Genomic DNA, 17,324 nt, shown 5'->3' with positions numbered 1-17,324 from the left:
ATGATCTCCATAGCCTTACATCATTTACCAATCCCATAAACATCCTACATTGGCAAAGGTAATTTCTTCCACAGACATATGCTCTTTCTACTTTTCACTGTCCTATTTAAACTAGACCTCTCGATATACTAATTGCAAACAAAAGAAAATCTGCAGATGCTGGAAATCCAAGCAATGCACACAAAATTCTGGAGGAACTCCCCAGGCCTGGCAACATCTGTGGAAAAGAGTACAGTTGACGTTTCAGGCTGAGACCCTTCAGCAGCACTGGAGAAAAGAAAAGCTGAGGAGTAGATTTAAAAGGTGGGGGAGAGGAGAGAGAAACACAAGGTGGTAGGTGAAACCTGGAGGGGGACGGATGAAGTAAAGAGCTGGGAATTTGATGGGTGAATGAGATACAGGGCTGGAGAAGGGGGAGTCTGATAGAAGAGGACAGGAGGCCATGGAAGAAAGAAAAGGGGGGAGGAGCACCAGAGGGAGGTGATGAGCAAGCAAGGAGATAAGGTGAGAGAGGGAAAAGGGATTGGGAATGTTGAAGAAGGGAGGGTGGTCATTACTGGAAGTTCGAGAAATCGATGTTTATGCCATGAGGTTGGAGGCTACCCAGACGGAATATAAGATGTTTCTCCGACCTAAATGTGGCCTCATCACGACAGTGGAGGAGGCCATGGATAGACATATCGGATTGGGAATGGCCCTCTATCTCTTTCATCAATCAACTTCTGAGCCCTTTACTTCATCCCTCCCGTTTCAGGTTTCACCTATCACCTTGTGTTTCTCTCTCCACTTCCCCCCACCTTTTAAATCTACTCCTCGGCATTTGTTCTCCAGTGCTGCTGAAGGGCCTCGGCCCGTAACGCCTATTGCACTCTTTTCCATAGATACTGCCTGGCCTGCTGAGTTCCTCCAGCATTTTGTGTGTGTTGCTTATAAAATTTACTCCAGTGTGGTTCAACACGTTCATTGGTCCTCCCACCACACCTCACTCTGTCCGACCACATATACCTTGACAGTTGTGCTTTAGTCTACCTCAGTCACTCTCCGTAAACTTCAGTGCTGTGAGAATGAAAGTAAGTTACAAGCAATAAAGCACGAACACTGGGAGCAGGAGTCGGCCACCTGGCCTGTCGAGCCTGCTCTGCCATTCATCAAGAGCATGACAGATCTCAAATGCAAAGTAAAATTTATTATCAAAATACATATCTATCACTTGATTCATTTTCTTGTAGGCATTTACAGGAAAATAAAGAAATGAAATATAATTAATGAAAAACTATACATAAACAAAGACTGACAAACAATCAATGTGCAAAAGAAGACCAACTGTGCAAGTAAAAAATTGCTGAGAGCATGAGGTGTAAAGTCCTTGAAAGTGAGTCTGTATGTTGCAGAATCAATTCAGAATTGTGGTGACTGAAGCTATCCATGCTGGTTCAGGAGCTTGATGGTTGTAGGGTAATAACTGTTCCTGAACGTGGTAGTGTGGGAACTAAAGTTTCTATATCTCCTGCCCAACGGTAACAGCGAGAAGAGAGCAGGGCCTGAATGGTGGGGGTCCTTGATGATGGATGCTGCTTTCTTGGGGCAGTATTCTGTGATCTGTCCATGGAGTCACGTTCACCTATCTGCCTTTTCCCCATAACCCTTAATTCCCCTGCTATTTAACTGTGTCTTAAATATATTTAATGAGGTGGCCTATACTGCTGCCCTGGGCAGAGAATTCATCTCCTGCGAAGCAGAAATTTAACCTGCTTGGAAACAACTGCTGTCAATGCATTGTATTTGCATGTCATGTTATTGATGCCACAAAGGACACTCAGACTTGACCCATTTAGCTATAGTAATATGCCAATGAACACAGAGTAAAGTTTATTCCAGCACTCGTCCATTTTGGGTCGTGCTTTCACTTCCTTGACGGTAAAGATGGAGATCTCTGAGTGTGTATGTGACTCTTGGTCCTTCTTCTCTCTCCAGCTGATGCAGCAGCAGGCAGCGTTGATGGCGGCAGCGCAGGGTTCCTACCTGAACCCGATGGCTGCGATCGCCGCGGCCCAGATGCAGCAGATGGCAGCCTTTAATGTGAATGGACTGGTGGCCACACCGATGACGCCGTCCTCAGGTACGTCACTGACCTGTGCCCAGGGTCACGGTCTGCTCCCAGGACCCAGCAGTACTGACGCAGCTTTCCAATGGGGACACGAGGCATGCAAATCAGGAGCAATGAACAATTTAATGGAGAATCTCAACAGGTCGAGCAGCATCTAAAACATTACAGCACCGTACAGACCCACAATGTATTGTCAACATTTTAAACCACTCCGAGATTAATCTTAACACTTCCTTCCTGTACAGCCCTTCAATTTTCTTTCATCCATCTGCCCATCCAAGAGTTTCTTAGATTTCCCTAATGCATCTGTCTCTACCACCACCCCTGGCAGTTTCATGCATTCACCACTCTCTGTGTAAAAGGAAACTCATTTTGATACCCTCCCCCATACTTTCCTCCAATTATCTTAAAATTATGCCCTCTCCTGTTACTACTTTTGCCCTAGCATCTGTGGGAGGAAAGGAATTGTCAACATTTTGGAGCAAAGGTTTTGACCCAAAACATCAAAAACCCCTCCACCCTCTCCACAGTTGCTGCCTGACCTATTGAGTTCCTGCTGCAGGCTGCATGTAGCTTTGCCAATGGTTTGGAATTGAGCTAATATTGCAACTGACCCAACTAGGGTCTACTTGCACCCAGCACTGAACTGATTGCCTCACTGCCAGATCACAATGAAACTCCTTCAATCTTCAGGAGATCTACTGAGCTGCACTTTTGGCTCTTCTGCAGAGCCGGACATGGTACAGTGGAGAATAATTGCCTCAACTCTGAGTCAGCAGTTCATGGGTGCACCCTTCCTTGGATTCCCTCCCACACGTAACTAGGCACCGTGCAAGTGCAAAAGTCTCAGTTGTGCCTTCCATTTCATGAGGCATCAAGAGGAAGCTTATTTTCTCTCTCCAATAGACATAGACTTATCAATCAGAAGATATTCCGGGTTTCCTTAACAATATTGTTACTGTATCCATTTTACCTGTAACAGAGAAGTTTAATCTAGAAATTTAACCTGCATGAAGACAAATGCAGTCAGTGCTACTTTGACACACTTGTTAATGCATTGTATTTAAGTGTCACAAACATGGGTGACCCAATTAGGTGGCAACATAGTGATGTCGAGTTTGGATGTTCTCCCTGTGACTACATTGGTTTTGCTGGAGTGCTCCAGCTGCCACCCATATTCATAGGACCTAGGGGCAGAATTAGGCCATTCAGCCCATCAAGTGTACTCCACCATTCTATAATGGCTGATTTATTATCCTGCCTTTTCGTTGTAATCGTTCATCATTCCCAATCACAAAGCTATCAACCTCCACTTTAAATATACCCAGTGACTAGCCCTCCACAGCCATTAGTGGCAGATTCACCACCATATGACACAAGACCAGTATCCCAAAGATATGTGTATAATTAATCACGTCGTTGCCCTTAGTATGTAGGTGAGTGGTAAAATCTGGGAAGTGATGGAGTGGGTTAGAGGGGACTACGTGGGGCGAATAAAAATGGATTCGGGTAGGATTAATGTAAATGGATGTTTGACAGTTGGCATAAACTCGATGGGCTGAAGGGCCTGTTTCTGCACTGTATGTCTTCATGACTTTAAATGAGCATGGCAGCAATTTATCACAAGCAAATGCACTCCATGAACCTGAAATATGTAGGAAACACACTTATAGTGTGTTTCAAGCATTAGAGAATTAATTCTTGCAGGTAATATTGGAATGCCATCATTAATGTATTAATAAAGATCCAGTGTGTGAACTATTAAACTTTCAGCATTTAGTTAGCATTTTGAATAATGCATATTTAAACTTTGTGGGTGCTTTAATATTCTATTAATTTATGAACATTTCTCCAAATATTTTCAGTGCTTGGTTCTTCTCCAGTTCATTATACACATGTGAGTTTTTCACAAACTGGAAAGGTTGGCACCCAGGAGATATAATATGTTGATATCATCTAACTAATAAATGGGAATTATGGCCTTGTGCTTATCAGGGTATGCTATCTTCACACAATGCTGTTTGTTTTCTTCTTCAGGGACCAGCACACCCCCTGGTATTAATGCAACAGCTGTACCTAGTATAGCTACGCCCATCGGAGTCAATGGGTTTAGCGCAATGCCACCACAGACAAATGGACAGCCAACATCAGATACTATCTACGCCAATGGCATCCATCCATACCCAGGTATACAACAAGAGAACAAACATCTAAATAACAGAGAGTGGAGTGATTTGGAGTATTAGGGGGAGGGGAAGATAGAATCAAAATTAAAAGTATTAAACTTGGTGCCTTGTTATCTAGAGGGTTTTAATCTTCAAGGTACCTTCTCTTTGATGGGTACAACCAAAGTTAAGGTTTTCTTTGGTACTGGAAAAGAATAAAAACTTAATTAATATCTTTTGGCTCCATTCAAAAGCAATTCTTGCAGTGCAGAGCAAGTTGCAAGAGAGTGAATGAGAGATTCTACCTCTCTATACCCATGAATTATTCACCAATCAAACAAGGTTAAAGATCCCAGTCTAGCAGCCATATCCTTGAAGTATCAGGATTCAGGACATCAACCAAGAGAATGTACAAGTGACACCTACCAGCTTTTATACCTATTTAATTTATTGTGAAGCTCCCTTATTGGCATGTACAGTATCTGATCAGCCCCACCAATCAGCAAGCCACAGTGGACCAGACATAAAGTCATTCTAGTCTTAAATAGAGATATGTTGCAGGTTATAGTGTTTGTTTAATACTCCCATTAGCAGTGCCTGTATTTCATATTGATGACCGTGATTTACATCAATCATATGGCTGCTCCAGAAGGTTTCTGGGCTGTTTCCTACTTTGTTATGCTGCTTGAGGTTTGGATCAAAGTGAACAAGATTTTGGACTGTTCCATTCCTTCCTTTGCATAAATAAGGAACACTAATATTTGTAATGGTATTCAACTAGAGATGCAACTACTGTAGGCAGTAATACATTGGAAGATGAGAAGGGATTTACAGAGTCACATAATTTCATTAGAAGGAAGACCATGAAAATTACTATTCTTGGTCTAAGCGAGCCCCACAGGTTGGGATGAGGGTGACCTTAAAACATGAGAGTGCATAAATTTTAAGGAGAGAGAGGGGGCAAGTTTCAAGGGGATACATGGGACAGTTTGTCTATGGAGAGTGATAGGTGCCTGGAATGTGACAAAGGTAGAAGGAGTCATCATGATGGCATTCAGGGGTTTTTTAGATAGATACAAACTGTTGGGAAAAAAAGGATATAGATCATGTGCAAGCATAAGGGATTAGTTTAGTATTGTGGTCAGCACAGGGCTCACTGGCTGATGGGCTTAGTCCTGTTCTGTACTGTTCAGTATATGTTGGGCCAAGAAATTCATACTGTTTGGTAGTGCTAAAGACAGCCACAGTACATCTCACTTCTGAATCTTTGCTCCATGGACTTTACTACAGCTGAATTTCAGAAATGGATTACAACACATTGTTGTGCTCAATGTTTCCAGAGGAAATGAGTTTTTGAATGACGCATGGTCCTTATTTTACATCTCACACTTGGTGATGTAGAGATGTGCCAAGCAACACTACTTTTTACATTGGTCATATCAAGTAATTATTCATCCCCAAACATCACACAGTATTCTGAATGTATCCAGCTTAACTTTTAGGTGACATACAGTCATACAGCACTGTAAAAGACCCTTAGACCAAACTGGACTGTAAAAATCAATATTCCCATCGAAGCTAGTTCCATTTGCCTATGTTTGGCCCATGTCCCTCTAAATCCTTCATATCCACATACCTGTCCAAATATCCTTCAAGTGATGTTAATTTACCTATCTCAACCACTTTCTCTGGCAGCTCATTCCAAACACTGGGGGAAAATGTAACCCGTCAGATTCTATTAAATCTCATCCCGCTCATCTTAAACCTATCCCCTAAAAATCTTAATTCCCCAACCAGCAGGAGAAAAGACTGTGTACATTCATTTTCTTTATGGCCCTCGAGATTCTTTACAGCATGTAATATTTTTACATGACATGTCAAATACTCTATGTTTTAAAAGTAAGCATTTGCCTTATTCAAATAACACAGAGGCAGACATAAGACCATAAGACATAGGTGGAGAATTAGGCCATTTGGGCCTTTAAGACTGCTCTGCCATTCCATCATGGCTGATTTATTATACCCCTCAACCCCATTCTTCTGCCTTCTGCCTGTAACCTTGAACACCGTGACTAATCAAGAACCTAACAACTTCTGCTTTAAATAAACCTCCACAGCAATCTGTGGCAATGACTTCCATAGATTTACTACCCGCTCGATAAAGAAATTCCTCCTGATCTCTGTTGTAAATGTATGTTCCTCTATTCCGGGGCTCTGAGTTTGATTCTAGACTCATCCAATATAGGAAATGTCCACTCTGTCTAGGCCTTTCAATATTTGATAGGTTTCAGTGAGATACACCCTCATTCTTCTCAACTTCACTGAGTACAGACCCAGAGCCATCAAAAGTTCCTCAAACATTAACCCTTTCATTGATGGAATCATTCTCATGAAGTTCCTGTGAATCCTCTCCAATGCCAACACATCCTTTCTTACTTTCTTAGATAAGGAGCTCAAAACTGCTCACAACACTCCAAGTGCAGTCTGATCAACGCCTTATAAAGCCTCAGTGTTACATCCTTGCTTTCATACTCTAGTCCTCTTGAAATAAATGCTAACATTGTATCTGTCTTTCTTACCACCAACTTAACTGGCAAGTTAACCTGTAAGGAATCCTGCATGAGGCAAAGTCCTCCGCATGTCTGATTTTTGAATTTGATCACAGTTGAGAAAATAGTCTCTGCCTTTATTCCTTCTACCAAAGTGATTGACCATATACTTTCCTACACTTTATTCCATCTACCACTTCTTAGCCCATTCTCCCAATCTGACTAAGTCCTGTAGTTTCCCTGCTTCCTCAACACTAAGCTCCTCTCCATCTATCTTTATTTCTTCTGCAAACCGGGTGCTAAGCAGAAAAGGCCCCTTTTATTCCCATTCTTTGCCTCCTGCCTGTTAGCCAAATTTCTATCCATGCTGGTATCTTTCCTGTATTACCATCTTATTTTGTTAAGCAGCCCCATGTGCGGCACCTTGTCACAGGCCTTCTGAAAATCCAAGTATACAACATCCTCTCTATTTTGTCTATACTGTCTGTTATTTTCTTAAAAACATTCCAACAGATTTGTCAGGCAAGATTTCCGCTTAAGGAAACCATGCTGACTTCAGCCTATTTTATCATGTGCCTCCAAGTACCCCAAAACCTCATCCATAATAATGAACTCTAACATCTCCCCAACCACTAAAGTCAGGCTAACTAGACTATATATATATTTTTCTTTATACCTCCCTCCTTTCTTAAGGAATGGAGTGACATTTGCAATCTTCCAGTCCTCCGGAATCATTCCAGAAAATATTGATTCTTGAAAGATCATTAGTAATGCCTCCACAATCTCTTCATCTACCCTGAGGTGTATTCAATCTGGACCAGGTGACTTATCTACCTTAAGACCTTTCAGCTTCCCAAGCACCTTCTCCTTAAATAGCAACTACACTTGATTTTCTGGCATACTGCTAGTGTCTTCCACCATAAAGACTGATGTAAAATACTTATTAAGTTCATCTACCATTTCTTTGTTCCCCATTACTACCTCTCCAACATCATTTCCCAGTAGGCTGATATGCAGTCTTACCTCTCTTTTACTCTTTATCTGCCTGAAAATACTTTTGATATTCTCTTTTATATTATTGGCTAGCTTACCTTCATATTTCATCTTTTCTTTCACTATGGTTTTTTTTAATAGTTGCCTTCTGTTAGTTTTGAAAAGCTTCTCAATCCTCTAACTTCCCACGAATTTTGCTATGTTATATACCCTCTCTTTTCATTTTTACCTGTCTTTGACTTTCCTTCTCAGCCATGGTTGTGTCATCCTCCCTTTAGAATACTTTTTCATCTTTGGGACAATCTATCCTGTGCCTACAGAAGAGCCCCAGAAACTCCAGCCCATTGCTGTTTTGCCATCCTCCCTGCTAGTGTCCCTTTCCAATCAACTTTGGTCAGCTCTGCACTCATGTTTCTGTAATTCATTTAATCCCACTTTAATATGTTCCCTTTACTTCTCTGTAATATGTCCTCTGATGGTCACTGGGTCTTGCTTAAATCAATGATACACTGTTCATCTTGCTTCAAGCAAGGCGCTGTTTTCCAAGCTCTTAAACAGAAAGCATCCTTATACAAATATGTTTGCAATGGTTTTACAATTTTTAATTATCACAGAGCAATTTTCATTCATTATTCAAGTTTGCACTTGTTTTTCCCTATTGTGAAGTTACTGAGCTATGCTTGCCTCAGTTTAATAAGATGTGTTCATTTTCATAATCTCACTAATACAACTTTGAACCCTTCTATAATTATAATAATTGAGCACAACATTGTGGCAATAGAATGCAATTGTATCTCATTAAAGTAGAACCCATCAGTCAAATGGATTTTTAAATGGCATAATTGGGTAGAATCTATTTACGTAAAAGTAATTGAGGTTTTATGTTAGCATAACTTCAACTTATTTCAGCGTAAACGGTTGTCCTTCAGCAAGAGCAAAGTTATGGTCAGTCACAATTAATGAGCCACAATCTGATCCAATTGATTATCTGGTTTGATTTCTACTCATTCTTTAAGAAGTGAACAATTGCATCAGTACATTAGCTGTCTAAATAATAAACGAACAAATAGATTAACTATGTAAATGAATGAATGAAAGAGAGTTGGAAAAATTATTGCATCCTTAAATTGAGAGAGCGATGTGGAGGCATAAGGACATATGTACAATAGGTGGCCACTTTATTAGGTACCTCCTGTACATAATGAAGTGCCCACTGAGTGTATGTTTGTGGTCTTTTGCTGCTGTAGCCCATCCACTTCAAGGTTCAATGTGCTGTGCATTCAGATGCTCTTCTGCACACCACTGTTGAAACACATGGTTACTTGAGTTACAGTCCCCTCTCTGTCAGCTTGAACCAGTCTGGCCATTATCCTCTGACCTCTCCCTTTAACAAAGTGTTTTCATCCACAGAACTGCCACTCACTGGAATTATTTTTATTTTTCACACCATTCGCTGTAGACTCTAGAGACTGTTGTGCATGAAAACCCCAGGGATCAGAAGTTTCTGAGATACTCAAACCACCCCGTCTGCACCAACTATCATTCCACGGTCAAAGTCAGTTAGATTACATTTAATCTAACTGACTTTTATTCTGACCAATTTGACCATATCAGCTTACTTTTATGCATCAAATTGCTGCCACATAATTGGCTGATTAAATACTTGTAGGTGTACAGGTGTACCTAATAAAGTGGCCACTGGGTGTATATGGCCAGGGGGTTATAAATAGGTGATGGATGTGTGAACAACTTTAAGAAATGCTGGTTAAATAGAATATCTACAGTAGATGGATGAGTAGATTGAAAAGTGGAAAGCTAGATTATATTGCAAAGCCTGGACAGATGTTTAGTTCAGATAGATAGATTAGTTTGATAGAAAAATAGGTATATACAAAGCTTTGATTGAAAGATGCTATGTAGAATTACCTAGATAGATCAATGGACGAATGATTAGATGAGTTGTCGAGCTGAATAAAAGGATGGATTGTCAAGATAGATAAATAGATTACTTTGATAATTGGATGCATGACAAGACAGAACCTAGATAGATTTATTGATGTATGGACATATAGATGGATTGCTTGATTAAAATAGACTCCTTACTTGAAATAAATTTCTGTCTTCTGAGAAAAATTCTCTTCAAACATGTAAAGAAAAATGATTGAGTTACTCAACTGCTATTCCATAAAGGTTGTAAAACAAAACATGGCCAGTTATTGACAGAAAGAAGAACAATTACTGTTATAAAGCAGTACTGGGGAGGAATGCCAAAATGGATTTCAATTACATTTATTTGATGACAATAGCATTGATCAGATTTGCTGAACTGATATGCCTGCAGCTTGAAGGAACTGACACACAAGCATTGTAAGTTTCTTTAAATTTACTTCATAAATATACCAGCAGGGGCCATTCAAACTTTAACATTGTGTCAATAAGTACAACGTAGGAGCAGCTTTTTTAAAAAGGAATCTGCTGCCTATTTGCTACCTTAATAACATGTGCAGTCAATTCCATGTCCAATATACTCATTTTCCATTGTTCAGAGCCTCCATATCAAAGACATAAAATGTCTGCATGTGCTTGTGAAAAATTAATAACTCAATAGGGCATACTTATAGGACCATTCTGAAAGAACTGTGGATATCCTAGGAGTACCAGAGACCCAGAATCAATCCTGTTTTGTGTGAAGTTTAAATGGTCTTCATTTGACCTTGTTGGGTTCCTCTAGGTGCTCCATATCCCAAAAATATTCACGTTGCCAGGTTAATTACACATTGCAAATTGCCCTTGTAGAATCTAGTAGGAGCTGATGGCAATCTGATGAGAAAAATGAATGGGATTATTGTAGGACTAATGTAAATGGATGTTTGATGGTCAGTACAGACTCGATGGGGAGAAAGGCCTGTTTCCTGCTGTGTCTCTCCATGAATCTATATATTTTCCTAGACCTGACACAGACACAATGGGACAAATAATAGTCTGTTGGGACCTATGATTCTAAAATATCCATTTCTACCTGGCAATCACCCTAATCTTTAATTTAATTTGGAAATATGAGAGGGAATAATTTTGGCTCCAGCTGCATCAAAGCTTTAATCTCCAAAGTATTGTTTTGGAATTTAAGATGTATTATTAGAGATCACAACTGATCAAGGGAATTGGAGCTGCTGAATGTATTTTTTACCATAAGTACACAACAAATTGAACCTCTCCTGGCTTTTAATTCAAACTTTATTTTGACCTGATGATTGACATGGAGGTTATACCCATTTGTTTTCAATAGACCTTAAATCCACTTCTACAGGTCAGTACTATGCATCACATTCTTCTGCATTTTATTCAGCTGTCATTCTGTGACTTTTTTTATTGTGCTGCCAAATATTGACAGAGAAAATGCTATTAACTCTGTTTAAATGCATATTTGAATCTAGGATTGCTTCTGCTGGTTTAGCCTCATCTTGCGGACGTTCAGTGTCTTGATTTATGCTGTCCATGTTGTCCATCAACTGAGATTTAGATGGAATTTTCAGCCAGTTCCTCATGAAGCTGTGATTAGAAGCAATGCCATTTTCAGCATATTCTACCTCTGCCTCGGAGAATGTGACTTCTGCATGAGTTGTGATCACCATCATTTGAGAGATAGAAGGAGATGGGCTTTCTTGAGAAAACTCCAATTTCAATTTCAAAATTTTGAGGAAATTCCTATTTCCTCAAAAGTCGACTTTACATGCCAGCTGGGTTTCAATGCTGAACGTGATGTAATGAACAGCAGTTTAATGAAACTGTTGGCAACTAGCTTTTGTTGGTACACTGGGTGAGATTTGTGTGACTTTGTATTTGAATAGAAGTTTCTCAGTAGCAAATAAGACTTTTATTTTTAATTGTTTCTACTGTAATGATTTTAAATTGTTAAAAATGTTAGGGAGTGGGTGATTTTTCTCTTTGAATTATTTTTGCGTGGTTTCTAAATGCTTCTGAATTTCAGATATATTCAGAGAGTTGTTGGAGCATTGATAGCCAGTAAAGCTGAGTTCAGTTTCTGATGCACCATCAATAACTCTCGGAGATGGGAGGTGAACGATAGGCTTTTATTAGCAGCAAAAGGCAGCACGGCATCTCAGAGACTGAGGGAGGAGCAGTGCCTCCAATCGCCTTTATACAGGGGTCTGTGGGAGGAACCACAGGAGCAGTCAGCAGAGGGGCATGTCCAGACAGGTATACATAGTTTACCACAGTTTCCAACAACAGTTAAAGGTCTCTAGATGAGTTTTGGGGGTAGGTTTTGTGATTGGCTCACCCACATATCTGAGTGCCATCAAATGAGGATGCGGTGTTGCTTAAGACCTCGTGGCTCCACTTTAGGAAGATCTAGGTGTGTGAGATTTACCTGTCTGGATATGTACAAGGTAGGTATGCCTGATCAATTATACTAAGGCAGCAAGCGTGGGCAAAATTTGAGCTAATGCTCATTTGTTGTATAACATGCATTATAATAGAGATTTGCCCATTGCTTTATGCATGTGAAATAGTAGGGTCTGTGCTTTGTACTGAACTTATGGAATCTGAGTCTACAGAATGTCAGGAAGGAGAACAACATGAACTGGCTACTATACCTAATTGTATCTATCATATGCTGAACTGTCTTTGTTTTATATACAATTATATTTGAACAAGCACATGTAACATCTTTATTTGATGCAGAGTTCAGAAATTGTGAGAAACTACATGTTAGCAATTGGGCCACTAATGAGTGCAGACTTACATTGCTTGGTGAACAAGGCGGTCTCTCTGAGCTGTATGTTCTCAGGATGCTTTCCATGTCATTTCCTTCGGAGAGTGCACACCTGATCATGTGATATGAACCTAGGAAACTGATAGGGCAAGCAGAGACAACAGAAAGCCACCTCCTCACGCCTCTCCCATGATGGCAACCACAGCTGAAGCCACAGTCTCCCTGATAGAGGCAGAAACATTGATTGTCCCTAAGTGAAATAGGGGAAAAGTTCCTCTCTGTCCCCCTCCACTGATTGTAACCAATTCAGGAAATAACATGCATTCTTTCACAATCTGTAGATTGCATTTCTTAATTCTTGTGGTTATTGTATGGTGCTATTAATCTGACCTTAATCCCTCCTCCACTCTCTTGCTCACATCCTCCTGCTCTGTGACTTGGAACCGTTCTGACGTGGGTGGTAGATAACTGTACTTTCCTGTGTTTCATGGTGATGAATCTGTTGTATTCATGTCTTCTTCTTCCTCTCTCTCTCTTTTTGTCTCCCTAGCTCAAAGTCCAACAGTGGCTGACCCATTACAGCAAGCTTATGCAGGCATGCAGCACTACACAGGTCATTGACATTGCATACGTAATTATGGCCTGCTTTCTCTCCATTCTGTCGACTTCTTTTAAAGAGCTGGAGTTGCATTTAGAAACAAATGAAAAGAAAATCAAAACTATATGGGGATGTTGAGGAGAGAGGGAGAGAGAGGCTTTGATTAACTTGATGGATTTTTTCTGTTACATTGCATAAATTTAAGTGGTGGAGGGAATGGATTGAATCCTAGCTTTCAAACGAAAATCCAAAAATTCTTGAAAGAAAATGTAATTACCCACATACAGGTAAAGAGCAAAGGGGTCAGGATTAATAGGTGAATGACTTCAGATCAGATTTGCTATTTTCTTCCTTTAATACCGTACACTGAAAGAAGCAATCTTTTATAGCAATGAGCCAGGTAGATTAGAAAGTTTTCAGGCTTGATCAGTCAATGTTTGAGCTAAGCAATTGGTTCTTATATTTTTAATTCCATTTGGACACCCAGCATCGTAACAGACCCTTCAAGGCTGACAAGTCCACACTGCTCAAGTACACCCATGTGACCAATTAACCTACTAGCCCATACGCGGAGTGTGGGCATGAACTGGAGCACCCAGAGAAAACCTATGCTGTCACAGGGAGAATGTACAAACTCCTCTACGACAGCAGCGGGAATTGAACCTGGGTCACAGGCACTGCAATAGAGTCATGCTAACTGATTTACTATAGTACTGCCTACACTTGGAGCAGGCAGAGAAAGCATGGGTCAAAAGTCGTCTCTATTGTTCTATCTAAAGACTTAGTCACAGGGAGCATCAAGTGAAGGTCGGACTTGCCTCTGCTCTGATTAGACAGGTCAGTCCAGGCTCGAGCATCAACAGTGAAACTGTGTGTAGGATCCTGGCCCTTTACACTTTGAGGAGGAGGAGTTAATTAAAAGTAGGAAATGCCTTGGAACATAAACCACAGTGACAAGTTGTGAAGAGAATTCCTCAAGGTTGTTGCTTTGAATGAAGACTCGTCTTTACACAGAGCATTGCAGTGTTAGTCACCCACTGCTTTGATGATGTTTGTACAAGAATTGGGAAGTTAAGAGGTTAATCAGACAGCAGTTGATTGTACAGTAAAAGTTATGAGGGCATAAATTCTCAGAAACTGAGGGTATTATTTTAAACTAATTTTGAGGCTATTCATGCATTTTGTGTGAAGAAAGAATATTACTGTGACAGCAAAAGTGTCAAACAAAACTGAAGTGGTGATCTTCTTATATCAATGTGTGTTGCCAGTGGTGTGCACAAGTGCTGTGAACCTTTCAGTGTCCCATATGCATTTAATTTTAGCTAATAGGAATAGGCCATTTCACCAACAACCCCTTGAGCCAGCTCTGACATTTGATGAGATTCCAGCTAATTTCTGTTCATCTTCTGCACCCAGTCCTTGAATACGTCAGCTGTTGATTATATTGCCTTGCTCTATCTCATAACGTCCAATAAAAATAGATGACTAGTAAACATTTGATGTAATCCAATAATAAAGGCTGTTTGAACACAGCAGCAAGTACTAGTCCTGTCAGACAAAATTAAGTCAACGATTATCCAATTCAGAAAGCAAGTACACCATAGGAAATAGAAATTGATCACTCTCAGTCATGAAAGTTTTAATTGATCCTCGACACTTATTATGGATAAGAGTTCACATTTTTATTTTCCATTGTTATTCCGCGATGTGGGATCAACTCCACAAGACTCACCTTCATTAGAAATCCCCATAATTATTCTTGTTTTAAAAACAGAAAACATATTAGACCAGGCAGCATCTGTGATGAGAGATATAAGATGACTCTGTTTCACTGTTCCTCTTTGTTAAGTGGACATGCCAATCAATTCCAGAACACAGAACAGTAAAACTCCAGAACAGGCCCTTTGACTGTACTGAACATGATGCAAAATTAAAGTAAATCTCTTCTGCTTACACATGATCAATATCATTCTATTCCCTGCATATTCAGGGTCTATCTAACAGCCTCTTAAATGCAGACTGCTTCCACCACAATCCCTGGCAACTTATTTCAGGCACCTAATAGTTTCTGTTAAAAAAAAGTGGCCCACACATCTCCTTCAAACTCCCCCCCCCCCCTCACTTTAAATCCGTGTTCTCTGATATTTTGACATTTTTATCTTAGGGAAAAAAGACTCTTACTGTCAACTTTATCTGTGCCTCTCACAATTTTATAGCTTTCTATCAGTTCTCAATGTCATGAAATTTGTTAATTTTATGACAGCTGTACAATGAAATACATGATAGAGAGAAAAAAGTACTGAATTACACCGCACGTGCGTGCGTGCGTGTGTGTGTATATATATATATATAATTTTTTTGGGTTAAATAGTTATGTTAAAAAAGTAGTATAAAAAACAGAAATAAAAAAATAAAAATGGTAGTGAGGTAGTGTTCATGGGTTCAATGTCCATTTAGAAATCAAATGGCAGAGGGGAAGAAGCTGTTCCTGGATTGCTGAGTCTGTGCCTCCTTCCCAGGGGTAACAATGCGAAGAGGGCATGTCCTAGGTGATGGGAGCCCTTGATGATGGACGCCTCCTTCCTAAGGCACCACTCCTTGAAGATGTCTTGGATACTATTGAGACTAATATCAATTTAGTACAAATTGACATCAAGATTGGCACAACATCATGGGCAAAATGGCCTGCCCCTTGCTCTACTGTTCTACCTCTTATTGTGTCTAACCAATGCAGCAGGAAATTAAACATTATATACAGGCTTTGAAAGTGAGATGGGTTGGTTATTATTGTACTTCATGACTTACACAATGTTGTTATTGGATAGTCTGCTCACAAACCACAGAACTCATTCTGAATTCATTCAATTGATTTCCAAATAGGATGAATTCAGAATGAGAGGGTGATTCATTCCTCTACATTATTGATCATGTCTGATTGATCCACCCTATAAAGGGTAATTGTTGTCAATTAAGAAGTCTTGCTCTAACCATTATCTTCCAATAAGAAAATAGTTGGCTGGTAAATGTTTGATGTAATCCAAAAATAAGGATTATTTGCACACAGAAACAACCACTGGTGCTGTCAAGCAAAATTTAAAGATAAAGATTAGCTTCATTTGTCATTTGTGTCAACAAATACCACACTTTAAGGATGTGTTGGGGGCTGCACACAAATTTTGCCATACATCTGGCACTAAAATAGCATGCCCACAACTAACTGACCCTAACCTGTACACCTTTGTAATGTGGGAGTAAACTGGAACGCATGGGGGAAACCCATGCAGTCATGGGGAGATTGTACAAACTCCTTACAGACAGCGATAGGAATTAAACCCGATCACTGATGCTGCAATTGCATTACACTAAGCTCTTTGTTGCCCTGCCACCTTTAAATTTTACGCTTAAATCACTGACAGTATTCATTAGAAATTAAGAAATAAAAATGTAAGACTTTGATTTCAACGACATATATCGAAACCTCACAAGGAGCTTTATAAACAGTGAAATACTTTTAAGTGTAGGAACTGCAGTACTGAAAATTCCTAGGAATAGAAATGAGAATGACCAGCTAGTCTAATTAATTGACATTGATTGTGAGATAGATATTGGCAGGGCACTGGAAGGCAGGCCCTTGCTCTTCTGAACTTGCTCTAGTGGATCTTCTGCACCCAATAAACAGATTCCATGACAAAATGCTGGAAACAGTTAATCTTTCATGTGCAGGGCCCATCAGCAGGTATATCATTAGTGTAACCTTCGGCTCGGCTAGCGGCTTAATCTAGGGGATGATGGAAACCCCCCCCACCCCCCCAGCCCGGCCAAACTGAAGAAATCTCATTTGTGTGGATGCTGCGAGATGTGTCCCTGTTACAAATCAGTACCCCGAAGTAACAAACAATACACAATATGCAATTAAATGATTGAGCTTTATAATTCTTAACTTGACTATATGGTTTGTAAAGAAACAAAAAAAAAAGTAAAGGGCCCATTCTCATGAAACAGCCTAATGTACAAACGTAAGAGCTCACAGTGTCGTCCATTTGTTCCCGTCGTCCTCCTCCAAGCGTGGCCAACCCTTGGACCCTGGCTCGTCAGTCCGCTCCATCCAGTGGTCTACCAACTCTCTCCATTCGCGTCCTCAATCTTCCTCTCTCTCCGACAAAAGACCACGAAATCC

General features: G+C 40.1%; 1 protein-coding gene across 7 annotated transcripts in view; it reads left to right on the top strand.

Moving 5' to 3' along the window:
• The window catches only part of celf6 (CUGBP Elav-like family member 6), a 928,129-nt gene that overhangs the window by 771,688 nt on the left and 139,117 nt on the right, over positions 1 to 17,324 (top strand). For 6 of the 7 annotated variants that reach the window (XM_073025070.1, XM_073025067.1, XM_073025066.1 and 3 more), the window contains exons 7-9: positions 1,975 to 2,119; positions 4,145 to 4,294; positions 13,100 to 13,162. In XM_073025070.1, coding sequence (XP_072881171.1) covers positions 1,975 to 2,119; positions 4,145 to 4,294; positions 13,100 to 13,162 — 358 coding nt within the window. The remainder of the gene's footprint in view (positions 1 to 1,974; positions 2,120 to 4,144; positions 4,295 to 13,099; positions 13,163 to 17,324) is intronic. The other variant, XM_073025068.1, reaches the window with a different exon arrangement.

The sequence above is a fragment of the Hemitrygon akajei genome, chromosome 21 (assembly GCF_048418815.1).
Source record: "Hemitrygon akajei chromosome 21, sHemAka1.3, whole genome shotgun sequence".
Lineage (NCBI taxonomy): Eukaryota > Metazoa > Chordata > Chondrichthyes > Myliobatiformes > Dasyatidae > Hemitrygon > Hemitrygon akajei.
The sequence above is the reverse complement of the archived record's forward strand: the minus strand, read 5'-3'. Positions and strand labels throughout refer to the sequence as shown.